Below are 18226 nucleotides of genomic sequence, written 5' to 3' on the forward strand. Positions count from 1 at the left end.
ATTTGGTGGGAGGATCCTCCGATGAATCTCTCACCACCACCACTACAGTTTTTTTTAAGTAGTATAGATTTCAATTAATTAAACATTTTTTTGACTTTAAACCAGGTATCTTTAGATTTATGTCACTTTGGATTCATTAATAAATGGTCATATGATCTTACAAAAGCTTAATCTAAAAATATTGTTTTAAAAGGTAACATATGTAGGTAATAACATGCTTATTATCTTCTTCATCCTTTTATTTTTTGAGTTCCAAAATCAAAGTGAAATTTACGACTTATCTTCTTCCTCTTCCCTTTTTTTTTTTTTGAGTTTTGAGTTCCAAAATCCGACTAAGTAATTTTTCTCCACCTCTTCTATCGTATTTTTTTATCTCCCTCTGTTTTTATGTTTGAAAATCTAACTTCGTCTGTTTTGCCGCTATGCGTTATAACTTTACATGAGGTAATATTTTGAGACGATATGAGAAGGCAAAACATTGCAGCACAAAATTCTAGTACAAAAAATGAGAGAATTAACGCCGAAAAGCATGCAAAATCCGGTACAAAAACTTTCCTCCGATCTTCCTCAAATCCTCTCTCAAAAAACTCTCAAAAAGAAAAAAAAGAATTAGGCCTGAGCCTTGGACGGAGCCTTGGTTCTTGCAGCTGGAGCTGGAGCCTTGGCTTGGGACTTGACTTGGGCAGGAGCCTGGGACTTGGCTTGGGCAGGAGGAGCCTGGGACTTGGCTTGAGCAGGAGCCGGAGGAGGAGCCTGTGACTTGGCTTGGGCAGGAGCCGGAGCTGCGCCTGAGGACGAGGACGATGACAGGGTCTGAGCCTGAGGCTGAGCTTGAGCTGGAGCTGGAGACGAGGAGGCCTGGGACTGGGACTGCACCTTCTCTGGCGTCGCAGGGATGGTCCCTGTCAGCGCAGGGAAGTGGGCAGGAGAGAGAATAGAGTCGCTCTCGTTCCTGCCGTTGCCTTGGTTACCACCACGCCGGTAGCCACCATTGTTGGAGTAGCCTCGGCCCTGCTGGTAACCACCATTGCCAGAGTAGCCTTGGCCCTGCTGGTAGCCACCATTGCCATTGCCGGAGTAGCCTCGGCCCTGCTGGTAGCCACCATCACCTCTGTAGCCGCCCTGCCTGTATCCACCATTGCCAGAGTTAACCGCGCGCTCTTGCTGGAATCGACCATTGTTGTTGCCATTGTAACCACGCTGCTGATATCCACCATTGTTGTTGCCGTTGTAACCACGCTGCTGATATCCACCATTGCCACGCCCTTGGTAGCCACCGTTGTAACCAATATCACGGCGCTCTTGGTAGCCACCGTTGCCCCTAGCGTTGCCATGTGGTTCAGCGCTGTGGTCACGGCTGTTTTGCCTGAAACCACCATTGCCACGGCCAGGGCCACCACCACCATTGTAGTACCCTTGTGAAAAGCCATCTTCCTGCACACGCCTAGGTGGAGGACGAGGGCGGTACGCTTGTCCATCAGCAGGCTTTAACAAGTCATTGAGGTTTATAGCCTGCAAAGTTAAGGAAAAAAGAGGTCACGGACTTTTGTTAGATCACATTATTCTAAAATGTCTCTTTCCTTAATTCAGGATTAATTGCAAATGCATAAATTAAATTCTAATTCTAATGTTGTTGTAAAGAAGATTCTGTTACCTTAGGAGCTTTGACTTGCTTTGCTGGCTCTTTGCGCTGCTCATTTTCAGCCTTCTTGCTAGCATTTTCATCATCAAGCTTCTTTTTCTCCAATAGTTGCATGCCCTCAAACACTTCAGCAGTGACCTTCCTCCCTTCAGATTTCGAGTCCTCCAAAGCCTTCCTTTTCTCTTCAAGCACTTTCTCATATTCTTCAAGGGTCATGTCCTATTTCAAAGTAATTAGTCAGTAACGATCAAGGGTTTGAACACTTAACGGTGAACCTCATTTATGACAAGTGAAGTAAAATATAGAGACCAACCTTTCTCTCTTCTTCCTTAAGAACCTCTGCCTTCTCTGCTTCTTTCTCAGTCTTTCCGGAAACCTTAGAATCATGCTTCTTCTTCAACTTCCTCTTAGCGGAACCGCTAAGAGTGTTGCGCACCTTCTTCTTTTCAGGGTCACCTCCATCCTTCTTCGAATTGTCTTGCGCAACATCCCTGGAAATAGTACAGGATTACAGGATTAGGTTGGCTCCAGGAATCACCAAAGGCAATTTATTTCAAAATAACAAAACAAAGTATGCAACATACCCTGTAGACTCTTCTGGTCCAGAAACAGGCTTGGCAACAGCATCCCCTGCAACAGATTCCTTCTTTCCTGTTTCACTGGCTGAGTCCAACTTATCTTCAGATTTGTTCTCGGCAGAACAAGCAGAAGCAGTTTCAGACAACTGTTTCTCTTTAGGCCTGTACTGCAGATTCTTCTTCCTGTACTGACCCCCATTGTACACTTGCCTCTGACCATTATTGTAATTCTCTGCATACTGACCATCATATCCATAGTCCCCGTGATAATTCCCATTGTTTTGATACTGGCCGTTCCCCTGGTGGATAGGCTGATATCCACCATTGTAATGGCCTTGGCCATTACCATTGTAATTGTAGTTTTGATAACCATTGCTATTATTACCATTGTAATTGTAATTTTGATAACCACCATTGTTGTTGGAATAGCCACGGTTGTAATAATCATAATCGTAATTCCGACCTCCACTGCCATTCTCTTGGCCGTTATTCTTCCCCTTCACTGAAAACAAACAAGAACAATGCAATGTCAGATCCAAATCGTGTTGGACACAAAACTGCAGGCAGCAGGGCATTTGATTAATCATAATATGATCAAAAGCTAATTAGTCAATCAATTGGTGATGTATAATAAATAATCATAACCAGAAGGGCAATTGAATCAACGGAGTTACTATGTATAAAATGCTCGTGGAAATCAATACAACATTGTACATAACCAATGAGAGGCAAGCGATAGTGTATTTAAGCCAGTTCAGGAGCAGGAAACATGCATATTAAATATTAAATTATCAGTTCAAATTGTAGACTATCGATCCAGAACACCAGATGAATCAAAGCGGACAATTTACTCAGTCGATCAATAAACCCAATCTACCCAGGCAATCAATAATAAACCCTCAAAAGTGAGCACCTTTAATTATTGTATCAACAAATCTCGTACCTACAAACCCCCAAACGAATATAGATTGGAACTACACACAAAATTCAAACCCCCACGAATCTAGATTAGAACTAGACACAAACTTCATCTCAAACACCGACGTGTATATAGATTAGATAATAAATCCCAGATTGCCTTAATCCAGAACCAAAACCAGATGCCGTGTATATAGATTAGATAAATCCCAGATTAAAAGAGGATTGAGAAAAAAGAAAAGAAACCATACCATCTTTGGCGCCCTTCTTCGTGGGCTGTGGGTTGGCGGCGGCGAAGGCATCGGCCTCGGCCTTCTTCTTGCCGACGAGGATGGCGACGGCGGCCTCGCCGGACTCGCCGTCGGCCTCGCCGAGGAGGTCGAAGGGGTTGGACATCGCTCGCGGCTGCTAGGGTTTGGGGGGCCCTAAACCCTCGCGACGTGCGGCGACTCCCAAATCTCTCTCTCTCGAATCGACTCTCGAATCGATCGCTTCGTTGGTTGCTTCGTTGCACCTTGGGCGGCGTGAGGGGGGTGGCGCCCCTTATATAGGGGGAGGCGCGCGACGCGGCCGCTCGTGGGCCGTTGTATTCGAGCTCGACTAGGACGCCGAATCCGCCGTTGATTCCTCCTCCTTTGCTCGTGATCGGATCGGATCCGGCTTTTGCTTAAGTTGAGTTAATTGTGCTGCGTAGAAAACGTTGCCCCGTTAATTTGCTCGTTGGTTGGTTGGTTACAGTGTAATCAGTGTGCAATTAATTAAGCAAAGCCATAATAATCTCCAGGTTACGAAGTTAAATTTTAGTCGTGTTTTGATTCGGTTTTGAGAAAAGGAAGAAGGGGTTTGACTCTTTCCTTGCAAACCCCGGAACTGATTATTTCCTTGTTTGAATACGTGTACGTAAGTGTACACATATTTGGAGTAATCTGATCCGTACTACTTACTACTCGTACCAGTAGCGCAACATTTGTTCACGGTTTCGATTAGGATCTTAAGACACAGCAAGTTTCTGTATAGTTTCGTACGTAAAACTAACTCGGTCTGGCCATGCATATAAGTTGCTTACGTATATATCGATCTGGATCGATTCGAATCGATCGAAACAAGTTGCCTAGCTAGCTAGCAAACACATCGTTATATCATCGAATCGATTGATCTGACAGCTGAGTTGCGTTCGTGAAACCGTGAAACGAAGTTGATCGTTTGATCAGGAGACGAATCGATCGACATGAATCACGGCGTGACGGCGGCCGTCAACATGTGGGACCTCCTCACCGTCGACGACCCCGGCCACGTCCCCGGCACCGTCGGCGCCGCCGAGTCCAAATGTGATTATTTCTGAATATTTATTTATTCCTTATTGCTCTGTGTTGCTATATACTACTACTCCATATTTAGTTGGATCGATCAACTAGATAGGTGACGCGCGCGTAATTAATTGTTAATTGCAGCAAAGCGAAAGAAGAACAAGAAGAAGAACGCGGCGGCGGACGACGGCGACGGCGAGGTGGTGGTGGCCAGCACCGCCGCCGACGAGCCTTGTGCTAACGCCGAGGCAGCGAGGGGATCGGAGCCGGCGGGGAAGGCCGCGCAGATGAGCAGCGGCAACCAACAGGCAGCGGCGGCGTCCAACGACGACGTCGACGGTGGTGCTCCGCCGGCGGCGGCGGCGGCAGGAGGTGGCCGCCGGTCTCCTTGCCTTACGGTGGTCGGTGAGATGGTCAAGGCGGTCGTCGCGGCGGGCTTGGTTGCCTTCTTCTACGCCGTCGTGACCGCGCCCACTACCGTCTGATGATCCAAAATATTATACCACTAGTGGTTAATTTCATGCATCTTTGTAAATTCAACACGATCAGTATAATACTGTATAGACTTTTCTTTTTTTTCTGGAAAATATGCATTTGGTAATGCAAATCAATCAAACTATAAGATTATTATGCTGTTCTAATTCCTTTTAAAAAATTATAGAAAACACCTATTAATTGTTCCTTAAAATCTGATAGTGTAGATGCAGCCCAATGAACTTTGTCTAATATTACAAAACGTTATGGAAATATTACGAAGAGGGACAATAAAATATACAAGCATATAAAGCTATAGCTACTCTGATGTCAGGAAGGGATGAAACTGATCTTTAGATGCTGCTAGCCCCTTATATTTTTTGAGGGAAACTACGGCGGGTTCGAACACCTCTAGCCCCTTAATTATATTTGTCGACAGAGAAGCAGTGAGCAAGGCTTCATATGTCCGCATGTTTAATTTTCAACGTGCAGAGTGCTTAGAACGACAGGGAAGTCTGCAGTTTTATATTAATCAAAATCAAATCTCTATAATTTTGTGACTTTATTTATCATAGGCCCCTATATTCTCTGCATAGATAGATCGTACGACCAGGTTTTAGGACGACTTCCCAGCATACATATCAACTCCTCCATGGGCGTTTGGTATTTGTTGGGAAATTGCTATACATACGACTTGTATGTACGACTTGTGTCCGACCAACACTCAGCTGCTGCTCGCCCTGGCCCATATGGAAAGAAGCAGACTTATATGGAATGCAGTGATTGGCTGATGAGGCGGGTCGGACAGGAGTCGGACGATAGGGTCGTATGTATAGCTCGATTCTGTTTGTTGCGACAAGGTGAACAGTGTCAATCAGCTTGTGATGTTGCTCAATGCCTTCGGTGCTTAAGATGGATGATACTCAGGATGATAGCACAACTGGTGTAGTAAATTCGGTTCTACGAAATTCAGTCACAGTAACACAGTGCATCGTCCACAAATTGTCCCTCCCGATGCATATATTGTGGTGAGATCACATCGATATGGAGGAGAAATAATGCTTATACATACTGAATCAGCAACCTTATTCCATTTCACTCCAAAAAAATTTTAAAATGGTTGCATTATTGTATGTTCTAGCTACTGTCTACTCAAGAGATGTCTTCCAAGGCAAAGAAAATGCAAACTACTGTCTGTATGTACTCATGCTCACTCCACATCACTTGTACAACGCATCAATCTCTCTATGATATTTGGCAGTCACTTTGTCCCTCCGTAATTTCAAAGTGGGTGTTAGCAAACCATTATCCACCTGAATACAACAAAAATTTTTTTTGTCAAACTTGCTAGCATGAAGAGAACTAACAAATTACCAGTACTAGGTGAAAACTTACCGTAAATGGTTCATCGACAATTAGAATCGGGCCAATTTGGAAGGAACAATCCACCATCCTGGCATTTATCAACAAAATATTCAACACAGCTCTTAAGTTAATTGGCAACTCAAAATTACAAGCATTCCCCCTCTTGACTATGCCATGCTACCATCCCTCAAACCCCTGTCTAAGTATCTAAGGTTTCAATACCCGCATATCAACAGCAATTTCCATAATCCTACTCTCTCTCCTTTTCTTTTTAAAAATTTCTTTCTGTCTGTCAACTGAGAGATTTAAGTCCAGTATGATTCTGGCCCATCGTAAAATCAACTAAAACTCTCTAGTATATTAGGCAAGAGAAATCAGAGCTCATAACAAACAGGAGAGAAAAGTAAAAATAGCATAAGCAACTCTTACCAAGTTCTCAGCTCATCATATAGCAAGTTCAAAACCTTATCTTTGGCTAGTTCGTTATTCCCATCAAGAATGGACTTCCTTTTAGCTGTTGCTAGAACTTCATCATAGTTGGGAACGATAAGAGCACCAATTCGCCGCTTGTCCTATGCAAAGAACAAACACATAAAGTTCATGATTTTGCTGGTGCACTAATATTTTTCATCACTCAATCTTCAAATAAAATTCCATCATAGACAACAATTAAGGTGGTCAAGGTTACAAGTTTCAAATAATGGTGACCCAGTGATTCTACAAATTATATTTCCTTACCGATTGAAGAACAAATATTTACCCACATAAAGGAGCCTAAAGTGACAGATGTAATAATAACGACAATACATATGTATCTCTATTCTTTAGATCATCTCATACCTGGCCAACAACAACTATCTGATTAATCAAGTCACTCCTGCTGGCTGCTTCCTCAATCTCAGCAGGTTCAACATTTTCACCTGCAAATCAGAACATTCAAGAGCAATCAGCTCTAATTAAATATTCAAGGGCAAGAAGATCCATATATGATTTCCAACCGCACATAAATTCAAGTTTAATAGTGGTACATCACAGTACCATATATTCATAATCAACAATAAAAACAATAAAATATTTTAGAAAATACATAAGGTTACATTGTGAAAAGCAGAAACCAATTACAATCTTTAACCTGTTGTGAGAACTATTGTATCTTTTGCACGCCCTTCAAGAACAAGCATCCCTCCACACTTCCGACTTGGCCCTGTTGGACAGTGAGGTGCAATCCAACCAATATCCCCTGTGTCAAACCAACCTTCTTGATCCAAAACTTTATTTGTAGCTGACGGATTCTGTGACAACAGAAATTTTAGGCGATAATATGGAATTCCTAATAAAGTTGAATACTCAAATGGCATAACTTCATTGAGCATGGTGCCTTGACATAGATTATAAGATTGAACTAATTGGGTTCTCACTCTTCATTTTGGTTTGGGTGATATCCGTCAACACCATCTCATACTAGCTTAGTGACTCTTTTATGAGAAAAGGTATTTCCAGAATACCACAAGCCTGACCTTTTGTCAAATATTTTATGGAAGATATATCAGGTTGCTAAACTATGTCCAATATGAACTAGTCAGTGCTACAACTATGATGTACCTACAGCATTACGTCTTACCAAGATATATAATCTGATGTTCATTTCAGCCCAATATTGTGTTCGTCTTGACCCAAACATGTTTACTGCTCAAACTTAATTTATAGTTAAAAGCTTAATGGTATCAGTAAACTGAGAAAATTGAACCTTGTAATATCCCTTCATCACTTGGGGTCCTCTGACTTTCACAACCCCCTTTGAACCATCTGGAAGAACCTCACCAGTCTCCATATCCACAACCTTGATTTCCGTGTGCTTTACTGGGTGGCCAACTGTGCCAAGAACCTGCAATGTGACAAGAACTACATATTTAGTGTTATCAAAGGCTTTACACAGGAAATAGTATGAATAATCAAATCCATGCAAATATGCCAGGAATACAATAGGAGCTATAATCTCACAGTATGTTGACAGACTAATGAGAAGTATGACGATTGTTTTCAAGACGCCATCCAGATGCAGTTCACATCAGACAAAAACGTTCATAAAGCACAAAAATATCATTTCTCCATTATTTTCCCCTAAAATTGAATATACACTACCACAAAAGTTGGCCCTTCTTCATGCATTCCACAGGCCTTTTATGCATTTCACAGGCCATGTATGCTTCCAGATGAAAGCTTACTGGTGCAGTAAGATAAAAACATTTGATAATGGGTAAATCTGCCAAGGGCAGGCTTCTAATAATATCATCGTTTATTGCTGAAGCAAAAATGCCCTCTGGCAAGAATTTGTTTCCACTTATGGTGAGTAAATTTGCAACAGAATATGAAAAATATCCGGATTTACTGTTTAAGAAAAAAATGGCCTCAGAAGAATATGCTTTCTAATACACAAAACTGTTACTTTTCTTTTCCTTTTTCTAAACACACCACATATCCAAGATGGAGTTTCCTATAAAAGGTTATGAACTTCTTTATTCTGGTTGTTTTCACAGGAATAAGCATGTACGCAGTGGCAATACAATATCGAATATATTCTTTTCATGACAAAACCTGTGTTTGAAAATGCTAACAATGCACACAAATAATATCTAACCAGCATAATTCCGAGTTTGTGCGTGGGGCAGAGAGGGGGGGGAGGGGGGGGCGGGGAGCTCTTACGTTACAGAATGGCCGTCTAGCAGCTACAACAGGGGATGTCTCTGTTAGACCATAGCCATTTTGCACTTTGACACCGATGGCCTGGAAGACCAAATTATTAATGAAGCCAATGAATATTTAACAAAATAAGTTTATTAAATGATAGACATCTACCTCAAAAAATTTGTCAACATGCATCGGGAGACTTCCACCACCACTAATGCCAGCCTGCAAGTTACCACAGAATTCACCGAATATATCTGTAATCAGCATTGGTGTTAAGGAAACTCCTTTCACACTCAAGACTCGAACAAGGATTATCAAGGTAACACAGAAACAGGCACATGGTGTTAAGTAAAGTACCTTTGAAATCCCAATTGCAGAATGGATTTTCTTGTAGACTAACGTCTTTGCCAGATTATGCAAAGGCCACAGAAGTGCAGCAACAATTCTTGCAGATAGCCAATTGACCATATACACAATAAAGGATGGTTTGACGGGATTGTTCGATAGGACTGTTCCCTTTCCAATGGAAGAGGAGAAAAATAAGAAGAAATTTGGATATTAGTGGTAAAGAATCATGCTACACCTACAAATAGAATTCATGGGATAGGAATTTCTAGATCAAAAGGTCATCATATATGAGACAAAGGGAAGATAACATCTTTGACTATTATAATTGCAGCAAAGAAAATGAAGTAGCTTGTGTCAGCTCAGGGTCCAGACCTCGTATATCCTCTTTGCCTCCATATATAGCAAACTTATCTTAATAAGTGCAAGAGCAACAAATTTCCGAGCAGTTGAACTGGAAGATATCTGTCTCTGAATTGAGCTTTACAAAGTGAAGAAGAAACATCAGAAAATAGATTGAAAAAGCAATCATTAAGCATTACAATTTCGCAAGAAAATGCCTGCATCAAGGACAAAGAAGAACATTGCCTACACTGACTGGGTGCTTCCTATAAAATTAGTTAGAGCTTACAGCCATTCAACACAAACATTTGGCAATAGAACTTAGATTATACAGGGAGTGCTTGGTATGGAGCCACATTGAGGGTATCAGTGAGCTGAAATAATGTTACATCTCTAATGCAAATTCATGTAGAATACTATATGGAAGCAGTTCAGCATTGTAATAAAAGAACTAACCTGTAGAGAATCTCATAGACCAGTGGAACTGATACTATGTATTGAGGTTGGTATCGTTGCAAATCTTCCTATCAATAAATAGAAGATAAGTCGAATTTTTTTTTGACGCAAAAAGAGATAAGTCGAAATTGACTAAGCAACTTTGGCATCTTCGGAACTAATGGAAAATAAAACTAGTGACCAGAAAGGAGAATACGGCAAGCGAAAGTAATCCTATCATATCCATTATGATACTTGGGTTTGCCTAAAGATTACTACTTAGATGGTCTGGAGTCCTGCAGATTGTTACATGCTTATACTATATCAAACTCAAAGTTGTTATCCGTCAGTAAGCTGCTAAAGAAAACTACAGCATTTATGAATGTAATTATGGTCACAATAGCTCCTTAGTGACATCATAAGGCCCTTTATGCAACTAACTATAATAAGCTTATTTATGATTATGCATACCAAAATGTTACCTTCAGGTACTTGACAGTCGTGTAAACTTGTTGAATTCCATAAGTGAAGATGAAGTACTCGCTAGCACGCTCATATGCATGCCATGGTGGAAGCATGCTTAGGAACCTATCACCAGGTACTGCTGGTACAAAATCCCACAAATTTTTAATCTGCAAAACATAATTGCATAAAACTTTACTTGGATAGAAGAGGAACAGGAGTTCAGGTGTTCGCATAATAAGAAATCACATCAAGAGGAGACAAAGTAGAGGTTATTTAGCAAAGTGCAGTTTAAATTGCAGTATTACTTTCATATAAGAAAATCAATATTACTGCTCTTTCAACCTGATGCAAGAGGTTTCGGTGGGTAAGCATCACTCCTTTTGGTGTTCCACTCGTTCCACTGGTATATATTAGTGTAGCAACATCATCTGGAGTAATAGTTTCAAAGACGACCTGCTGACCTATAGGAAAAGAATAAAACAAATTATGACTATAACACAGAGTTCTGACAAGACAACATCAAAGGAACTGTTTCTGGGGTGTAGGTTGAATGTTTGAGAATGTTGAACATGTAGCATAGCCAAAATTGCACTTGTAAAGCATAATAGCACAACTGCATGAAATGTCATTATCATTGTAAAAAGGAAGAACTTTCCACAAGATTAAAGTTGAGCGAGAGTTTTAGGTTAATGACTATTGTCCCAAGAAGTGCAAGTGCTCATCTTTAAAAAAAAAAAAAACAGAGCCCCAAGAGCCAAGAGACACTGTTGGAAAAGGAGGGGTGGGTGGCTGGGTGCAAATAGCTTAAATTGCAAGCTCTGAATATAACTAAACAAACAAGAAAACATTCAGCCAGAATATGCAGAACAGGTAGTCAATATTACTATACTGGCAGATCTATTAATTGTTTACTAGTACTGGATGTTTAATTGGTAAACCAATAAGTTTCTGCATCCGCCAGCAATGAAGAAATTTATGTTTGAACAAGTAAAGTACCAACAACTTTTAAGAAACCACCTGTGTACATTGTCACTGTCAGTCAGTAAATTTATTCTCGTTATACATGTTAAATTGGATCACATTAAACAATACCTTGTTCATGAGAGTGACGCAATGTATTACGGCTTTCTCGTCCGAGTTGAGTGATATCCTTGAAGTCATAAAGTGGTATTCCATTCACAACTTCACTGTTTAGGCACGATTTCTCACCCCAAAGTAGCACAATAAATCTTGCGTTAATCCTCGAAATAAAAGATTCTGCAAGCCGGTTAAAGAATTGAGGACTGTCCACAACAAGTGCAATGCTGTGATAGGGAAAAATAACAATATCATAATATGGAAAGTAAAAAAGTGAAAGTGTAATGAAAATTAAATTGCAGAAGCACAAGACACTCATGGTACTACTATCATCGAACGATTCATATTGATTATAAAAAGGTCCACACAATACCTAGATTTATAATGTATGCATAAGTACCATGATAAATGTATTTTAGCCCAATGAACATGTCAAAATGAAATCTGCCCTGTTATTTTCAAATGCTGAAACAGGTTGAATCTAAAAGGTTGCCAATTTGAGTAATTTGTACCAAGAAAAGTGTATTAATCAATCCAGGCATCCAGCTCTAATTCTACCTCTAGATAGCAAGGAGCATCAAGCTTGCGCCCAATCACCCATACGGGCGCCTAGCCGTGTCCCCATACCCTAATATTTAACAGTCAACGCCTCCCTCAATTCATGCCTCAACAAGTCAACATTCCATTGAACAGAATTAATTGAACGACTCAAAAGGCACTTCCAAAGGATTGATTGGCTTCAAAATGCCAAGTACTGGATTCCGGAAGGTGCCGAGCTCAGCAGTTACAAACAGAAACTAATTAATCAATTTGGTTTCTGCAATTAGTACCACAATCAACAGTGGATTCACAAGGCTATCTGGTTGGAAGGGATAAATACCTAGAGCATCATTTAATGTTTTTGCGTAATTTTGGTTATCTAATGTTCACCTAGATCAAATGGTCTTGAATTCATACTTGAAAAGGAATTGAGAAAACTCACCTTTCTGAATGAGTGTAAATTTGAAATAATTCTTCATCAGAAGATCTTGTTCCTCTAACAACATTTATAGCACCAGTAGCCATGATTCCTGCATTCCATGTCTCAGTGAAATAAAACTTATGAACATAACTACATAGCTAATAATGTATTCGAACCTCAGTCAAAGCAACTCATCAAGAAACCTGGCATCATAGATTATACGCGCACATTTAACAGGCAGATATCTGTGAAACAAAAAGGTGATTACCTTGATCTGCAACTAGCCATCGGCATGAGTTATCAGCAAAAAGGGCTATCTTTTCATCTGGAGCAACTCCAATGGCCCTTAGACCTTGAGAAAAATCCAATATTTCTTGTTCAAGCTGATTAAAGACAATAATTAACATGTCAAACTCAAATGTGAAATGGCATATGATACTAGTGCATTAACTGACAGACACACACACGGATAATTAAAAGAAGGAATATACAACCCCATCATTTAGCCTTCAGCTTATAAGCATAAGCGAAATTTTGAATTTTATAACTTAATTTTACAGTTGATTTTGAGGTTTTTGTTACCATAGTTTTTTTTTTGCAGCGTTTGCTTTTAAATCACTAAGAACATGTATATAAAAGTTTAGCCCAAAAATTATTTTTTAATCTAATAAGTTGTTTCGCCTATAATAAGTATAAGCGAAAAAATACGATGAGGCTGTTAAAGGATTGCCAACTGGAATATGGATGTAGAATGCAGATAACTTTAGCTGACCCTTTGTTCTTATCAGTTGTCAACCATAAAGGCTTAGTTCTTTCTTTGGAAAGCGCACATGTAGAGTTACAGTTTACGGCAAAAGTTTTCAGGTAACTATGCAGTAAGAAAAGAGTACCATATAGTACAATTGTCTACTTGGTGTTTCTATTTTGGAAGAATTGTCTAGATCATCAGATATAAACAATATCGTTAGTAAAGTTCAAAGATGTACCTGCTTATAAGTCAATTCTGAAGGAGGTTCATGGTAAGGATCTACCAAAGCTACACGGTCAGCATATTTTTCTGCTGCTGTCCTCCAAATGTCTGGAACAGCCATCCAATCATGCGTAGTCAAACCATTTCCACCAGGTAATAGAGCACTCTCAAGTAATGGTGAGCACTTTCTGCGAACTGGGTTTTCTAGCTGCGATGCAGACATATGAAAGTTTTGGTGAAAACGTTGTAAGCGTCATATGAAAATTATTGTCTGTTGCACAATACTGAAGACACAATTTCACACGTATACTCATAATGTCAAAATCCAAAGCAATTCCAAGTAAAACAACCAGCAAAAAAAACGGCTCCTGCAAAAGCTAAACACAATCTACTGCTTGCTTTTTGAAGCCACGATCCTAGAAATGAATTCGTGACTGAGAGCTTGGGGACGAGCCGCAGCCGCTGGGGTACCTAGCAAATTATTAGCGAGGTGCGCCACCTGGATCGCCATAAATCGTGCGGCGTTTGCGCAATCTCTACCCATTCGAGAATCACAAGGAAATAGCAGCGGAGTAAGCACAGCCCGTTTGGATTCATCACGCTCACGGATGCGCTACGAGCAGGATAGAACCTGAACGAGGCAACGAGATGACACACTACCGCTAGTAGTAAACGGGACGAACACCAAGCGGACGTGCCTGGTTGTAGGCAGTGAGTGAGTGAGTGAGTGAGAGTGACTGACCGTGGAACCCGCGGAGGGGGACGCCGCGGCGGCGTCGCACCGGAGGACCCCACCTCGGCGGTGGTGGTGGCGGCCCCGGCGGCGGGCGGGGAGGAGGAGCAGCAGCGCGGCGGCGGAAGGCGGTGGGTGGAGGAGGCGGAGGCGGCGGCGACGCAGGAGGAGGAGGGAGGCGGTGGGGAGCGTCGGCGAGGGGGAGCAGAGCGCCGCCATTTGGCCGGAGGCGGAGGAGGCGAGCATCGCCGGGCGCGGCGAGGTGGCGGCGATCGGGGGGGTCTCCACTGACGTGGTGGGGTTGGGGTGGAGGGGAGCAGCAGTGATGTGTAGCACACTAGCGGAAGGGGGATTGGTGGAGCGGCGGAGATGACGACGACGACGCCGAGATGGGTGGAGAGGTGAGGTGAGGTGGGTTGTCTGGTCTCGGGCCTCGTGGACTTCGTCGCTGTATGGACGGATCGAGGCGTGGGGCTCGTGAGCCTTTCAATGTGATCCGGATCTTTTGCGCCACTGATAGTATACTGTACAACAAGCGCACGCTCTCCCTCATGAATATACACACGCATTATATATATACTCTGCTCCTAAAAACATAAATTAGATCGGTATATCTTAAAGTTGATAAAATTACCACTGACACATATCACCTATCAATGAAAAAATAATTATGTGTAAATACGAACACTCATGTCAATTATAAAACTTAAACCGGATAGACAGGTTCCACCACAATGAACCTAACTAGTTAAACTAAGCTCGCTTTACTTCAAGGTTCACCTTTTTTATTGAGCAGTGGATTCTAAACACTAATGGCACGACGGTCTTCAGCAAATTTACTTTTGAAAAATTAAATTATCGACTTTGAAATTTCACTTTGAATATACTTTCATTCTGCGTCGAAAGTCGAAACCTTGAGTTTTTGTGGGGTTTTGGTTGTTTTTCGTTGAAAGCATGAACTTGAGTACAGTACATACTACCAGTGCCAGCCAAGAAAACGCATGAAAAGATTATTCAACAGCCTGCGAGAGAAGTGGAAGAAAACAAACCCTGCAGTGCTTATTTCTGCAGCATTGTGGTGTCTTTTTTCATGTGAAATTTCAATATTTCAATCAAAGGCCTCAATTGGCAAGCAACTCTCTCCCGTGTGAGTTGTGATAGTTCTGTTACAAACTGATTATACTACAGTACAATATGGAATCCAATTTATGGTCATGGTCCCATATGCTTATTTCATAACGCTCCATGATTACAATTGCAGCATCTGTCTAGGATGAAAGCGCGGACACTCTTCATTAGCTTGGAGTAACGCTGGGAAATTTGCATGATCCATGACCTGGAGAGAAAAATTTCACCGTTTCAACTTTCAAGAGTTAAAAGGGCAGCTCATTTCACTGATCCAAGCAAGCCAGTGTACACTGGAGTAAAACATATGGAGTATCTCTGGTGGGATGGCATCTTCACTGTCCAGTGAGCATTGAGGCGGCTACAGTCTATCTTAAAAACTGGAGTACTCCAGTCTCTGCAATATTATTTTCGTTTTAAATTTCTGTAACAGAACTTGCAATACTCTTGTGGTCGTTTCTCTAATGAAAAGGGGGAGGACTTTGTCCTCTTTGTCTTAAAAAAAAAGGCCAAAAAAGCATGCAAGATGAAACTTGTTTATAGCCCGGGTTTAGTTCTCAACTTTTTCTTCAAACTTTCAACTTTTCTATCACATCAAAACTTTTCTACACACATAAATTTACAACTTTTTTCTTCAAACTTTCAATTTTAATCAAATTTCCAATTTTGATGTGTAACTAAACACACCATAGATACATTGCAATTTGTTAGTACACTCCTATTGTCCTTGTCCCCAAACAAAGGTGTGTTTTTTTAACCTATCCCCAACTTCTATTCTCTTATTTTTCACGCATATGTTTTCTCGAACTGCTAAACAGTCTATTGTTTGTTAAAAAAATTAGAAAAAATATTTTAAAAACCATATTAATTTATTTTTTAAATTTACTTTAGCTAATACACAATTAATTGTGCACTAATAAATAGTTCCATTCTACGTAACGGGAGATGACCTAACCCCTGCCTCTGAAAGTAGCCTAAAAACTTTAAAAAGAAAAGAAGAGGCACGTTGCCGCCAAAGAAAAAGAAGACGAAGTACGGGAGCGGTAGCAAAACTCACTTGGATCGGTGGTGGTCTCCATGGCGAGGCCGGCGAAGTAGCACCAGCCGCCGTACACCTTGCTGAACTTGTTCCAGTGCGCGCTGAACACGTAGCTCGCGTGCGCCGCCACCGTGTTCGGCAGGTAGCACTCGCCGCCGGCGCGCACGGGGGCGCACAGCGCGGCCTCGTCGGCGCACGCCGCCTCCATCTGCTCCCTCACCGCCGTCTCGTTCGCCGCCGCTGCCCCGACCACGCACCACAGCTTCCCCGGGTACGGCGCGTCGTTCGTCGCCGGCGGCGGCAGCGGCGGGTACGACGCCGGCGGGCGGCGACCCGTCAGGTCGACCTCGTACACCGCGCTGCCGTTGGGGTGGAACAGGCCCCAGTGCCGCTCCGTGGCGGGCCCCGTCTTGAGGTCCTCGTTGAACAGCGCGAACACGAACGCCGGCATGCGCATCCCCGGCCGCCGCGGCGTGCCGGCGCCGGACGCCAGGTGCCGCGCCATGTTGCGGTTGTACGTGGCCGCGTTCCGCGCGTTCGCGCCGAACTGGTCGAGGTCGCCGGCGTTGGGCCACCCGGTCTCGGCCAGCGCCATCCTGACGCCGCAGTGGCCTGCGCGGCACATGGCGGCGACCACCGCGTCGAGCATGTGGTCGAGGAGGTTGGTGTAGGAGAGACCCGTGCCGGGGTCGTGGTACTGGTACGCCGGCGACGGCGATGGCGATGGCTCGAGCAGCGCGTAGTGGAGCGGCACGATGGTGTGGTTCGCCGACCAGGTGAAGTAGGTGTACGCGTCGACGAAGAGGTAGGAGTCGGTGCGCTCGAGGAAGGCGAGGAGCGGACGCACGACGGCGTCGGCGATGTCGGGGCGGAACACCCCGGCGGACGGCGGGAACACGTTCTGGCCGTCGAGGGCGTCCATGCCGAGCGTCGTGCTCACCTTGACGCGGCGCATGCCGTGGCGGCGGAGCGCGCGCTCGAGGTTGGCCATGGCCGGGACGAGCTGGAACCAGCGGGACTTGGTGGTGGGGTCGGAGAGGACCTCGTTGCCGACGAAGAGGTAGCGGAGGCGGCGGTTGCGGCGGAAGGGGAGGAGCGTGGCGGCGACCCACTCGTCGGCGGCGCGGCGGGAGGCGGCGAGCGAGGGGATGAGCTCGTTGGGGACCCCCGGGACGAACACGAGGCCGGAGGCGGCGGCCGGGGAGAGGAAGGTGGCGTTGGAGTCGTAGAAGCGGACGGCCGCGGCGCCCGCCGAGCGGGCGAGCTCGAGGGCTCGGTGCGGAGGCGGGAGGTCATCGCCCAGCCTGCCATAGTTGACACCCAGGAAGTGCGCGATCTCCGACGCGGCGGCGCCGACGACGAGGAGGAGTTGGAGCGGGAGGCGGGATGATGCCATCGCCATGGCTGAGCTCTAGCGGAGCAACTCAGTTTAGTAACACAGTGTCAGTGGCAGAGCGGGATTACGCACTTGTTTATGAATTGATTACTCCTCGGACCCAAAATATAAGCACTTTTAAAATAATACTAAGTCACTTTAACTATTAATAGCCTAAAAATTAAAAAGATCAATCATTTAAATTAATATTACTATATTTATCATTAAACAAACTATCATAATATGCAACTTTTCTTATTCAAAGCATCTTAACTTTATATATATTGTTAGTAAAAGTAGCATCTCAAAAGCTATATCGAAGTAAAAAATTTTTGCTTATATTAGTATTAACCTATCGATCCGATCTCAACGGCGATCAAGGCAGGA

At 43.2% G+C, this 18226-nt stretch overlaps 3 protein-coding genes across 3 annotated transcripts; all 3 read right to left on the bottom strand.

Annotated features, from left to right (window-relative positions):
* Positions 1-450: 450 nt before the first annotated feature.
* LOC9267959 (RGG repeats nuclear RNA binding protein C) lies at positions 451-3655 on the bottom strand. Its single transcript, XM_015773915.2, has 5 exons — positions 3390-3655; positions 2227-2722; positions 1956-2133; positions 1655-1861; positions 451-1512 (listed from the first exon to the last, which is right to left on the bottom strand). Exons 1-5 carry the CDS (start codon positions 3532-3534, stop codon positions 610-612), a joined length of 1929 nt encoding a protein of 642 aa, XP_015629401.1. The 5' UTR covers positions 3535-3655; the 3' UTR covers positions 451-609.
* A 2255-nt stretch (positions 3656-5910) lies between these two features.
* On the bottom strand, positions 5911-14758 carry LOC4334764 (probable acyl-activating enzyme 16, chloroplastic). Its single transcript, XM_015772331.3, has 18 exons — positions 14310-14758; positions 13584-13775; positions 12866-12980; positions 12619-12706; positions 11652-11863; positions 10902-11020; positions 10577-10726; positions 10116-10183; positions 9693-9798; positions 9330-9488; positions 9141-9194; positions 8988-9068; positions 8032-8169; positions 7417-7576; positions 7125-7204; positions 6714-6856; positions 6315-6372; positions 5911-6232 (listed from the first exon to the last, which is right to left on the bottom strand). Exons 1-18 carry the CDS (start codon positions 14544-14546, stop codon positions 6140-6142), a joined length of 2253 nt encoding a protein of 750 aa, XP_015627817.1. The 5' UTR covers positions 14547-14758; the 3' UTR covers positions 5911-6139.
* A 576-nt stretch (positions 14759-15334) lies between these two features.
* LOC4334765 (probable glucan endo-1,3-beta-glucosidase A6) lies at positions 15335-17929 on the bottom strand. The gene is made up of 2 exons (XM_015774696.3): positions 16483-17929; positions 15335-15636 (listed from the first exon to the last, which is right to left on the bottom strand). The coding sequence occupies exons 1-2, from the start codon at positions 17864-17866 to the stop codon at positions 15596-15598; spliced, it is 1425 nt and encodes a 474-aa protein (XP_015630182.1). The 5' UTR covers positions 17867-17929; the 3' UTR covers positions 15335-15595.
* Positions 17930-18226: the final 297 nt, after the last annotated feature.

The sequence above is a fragment of the Oryza sativa genome, chromosome 3 (assembly GCF_034140825.1).
Source record: "Oryza sativa Japonica Group chromosome 3, ASM3414082v1".
NCBI classification, from domain to species: domain Eukaryota; kingdom Viridiplantae; phylum Streptophyta; class Magnoliopsida; order Poales; family Poaceae; genus Oryza; species Oryza sativa.

Bases quoted from the DNA above. Each gene is read 5' to 3' on its own strand.
- LOC9267959 (XM_015773915.2), bottom strand. From the start codon at position 3,534: ATGTCCAACCCCTTCGACCTCCTCGGCGAGGCCGACGGCGAGTCCGGC. The intron at 2,723-3,389 runs GTATGGTTTCTT...GTTTGTTTTCAG, and splicing joins GAAGAAGGGCGCCAAAGATG to TGAAGGGGAAGAATAACGGC. The intron at 1,862-1,955 runs GTTGGTCTCTAT...ACTTTGAAATAG, and splicing joins TTAAGGAAGAAGAGAGAAAG to GACATGACCCTTGAAGAATA.
- LOC4334765 (XM_015774696.3), bottom strand. From the start codon at position 17,866: ATGGCGATGGCATCATCCCGCCTCCCGCTCCAACTCCTCCTCGTCGTC. The intron at 15,637-16,482 runs GTGAGTTTTGCT...TTTTCTCTCCAG, and splicing joins GGAGACCACCACCGATCCAA to GTCATGGATCATGCAAATTT.
- LOC4334764 (XM_015772331.3), bottom strand. From the start codon at position 14,546: ATGCTCGCCTCCTCCGCCTCCGGCCAAATGGCGGCGCTCTGCTCCCCC. The intron at 12,707-12,865 runs GTAATCACCTTT...CATGGAATGCAG, and splicing joins ATGGCTAGTTGCAGATCAAG to GAATCATGGCTACTGGTGCT. The intron at 9,799-10,115 runs GTTAGTTCTTTT...CACTTTGTAAAG, and splicing joins GTCTATGAGATTCTCTACAG to CTCAATTCAGAGACAGATAT.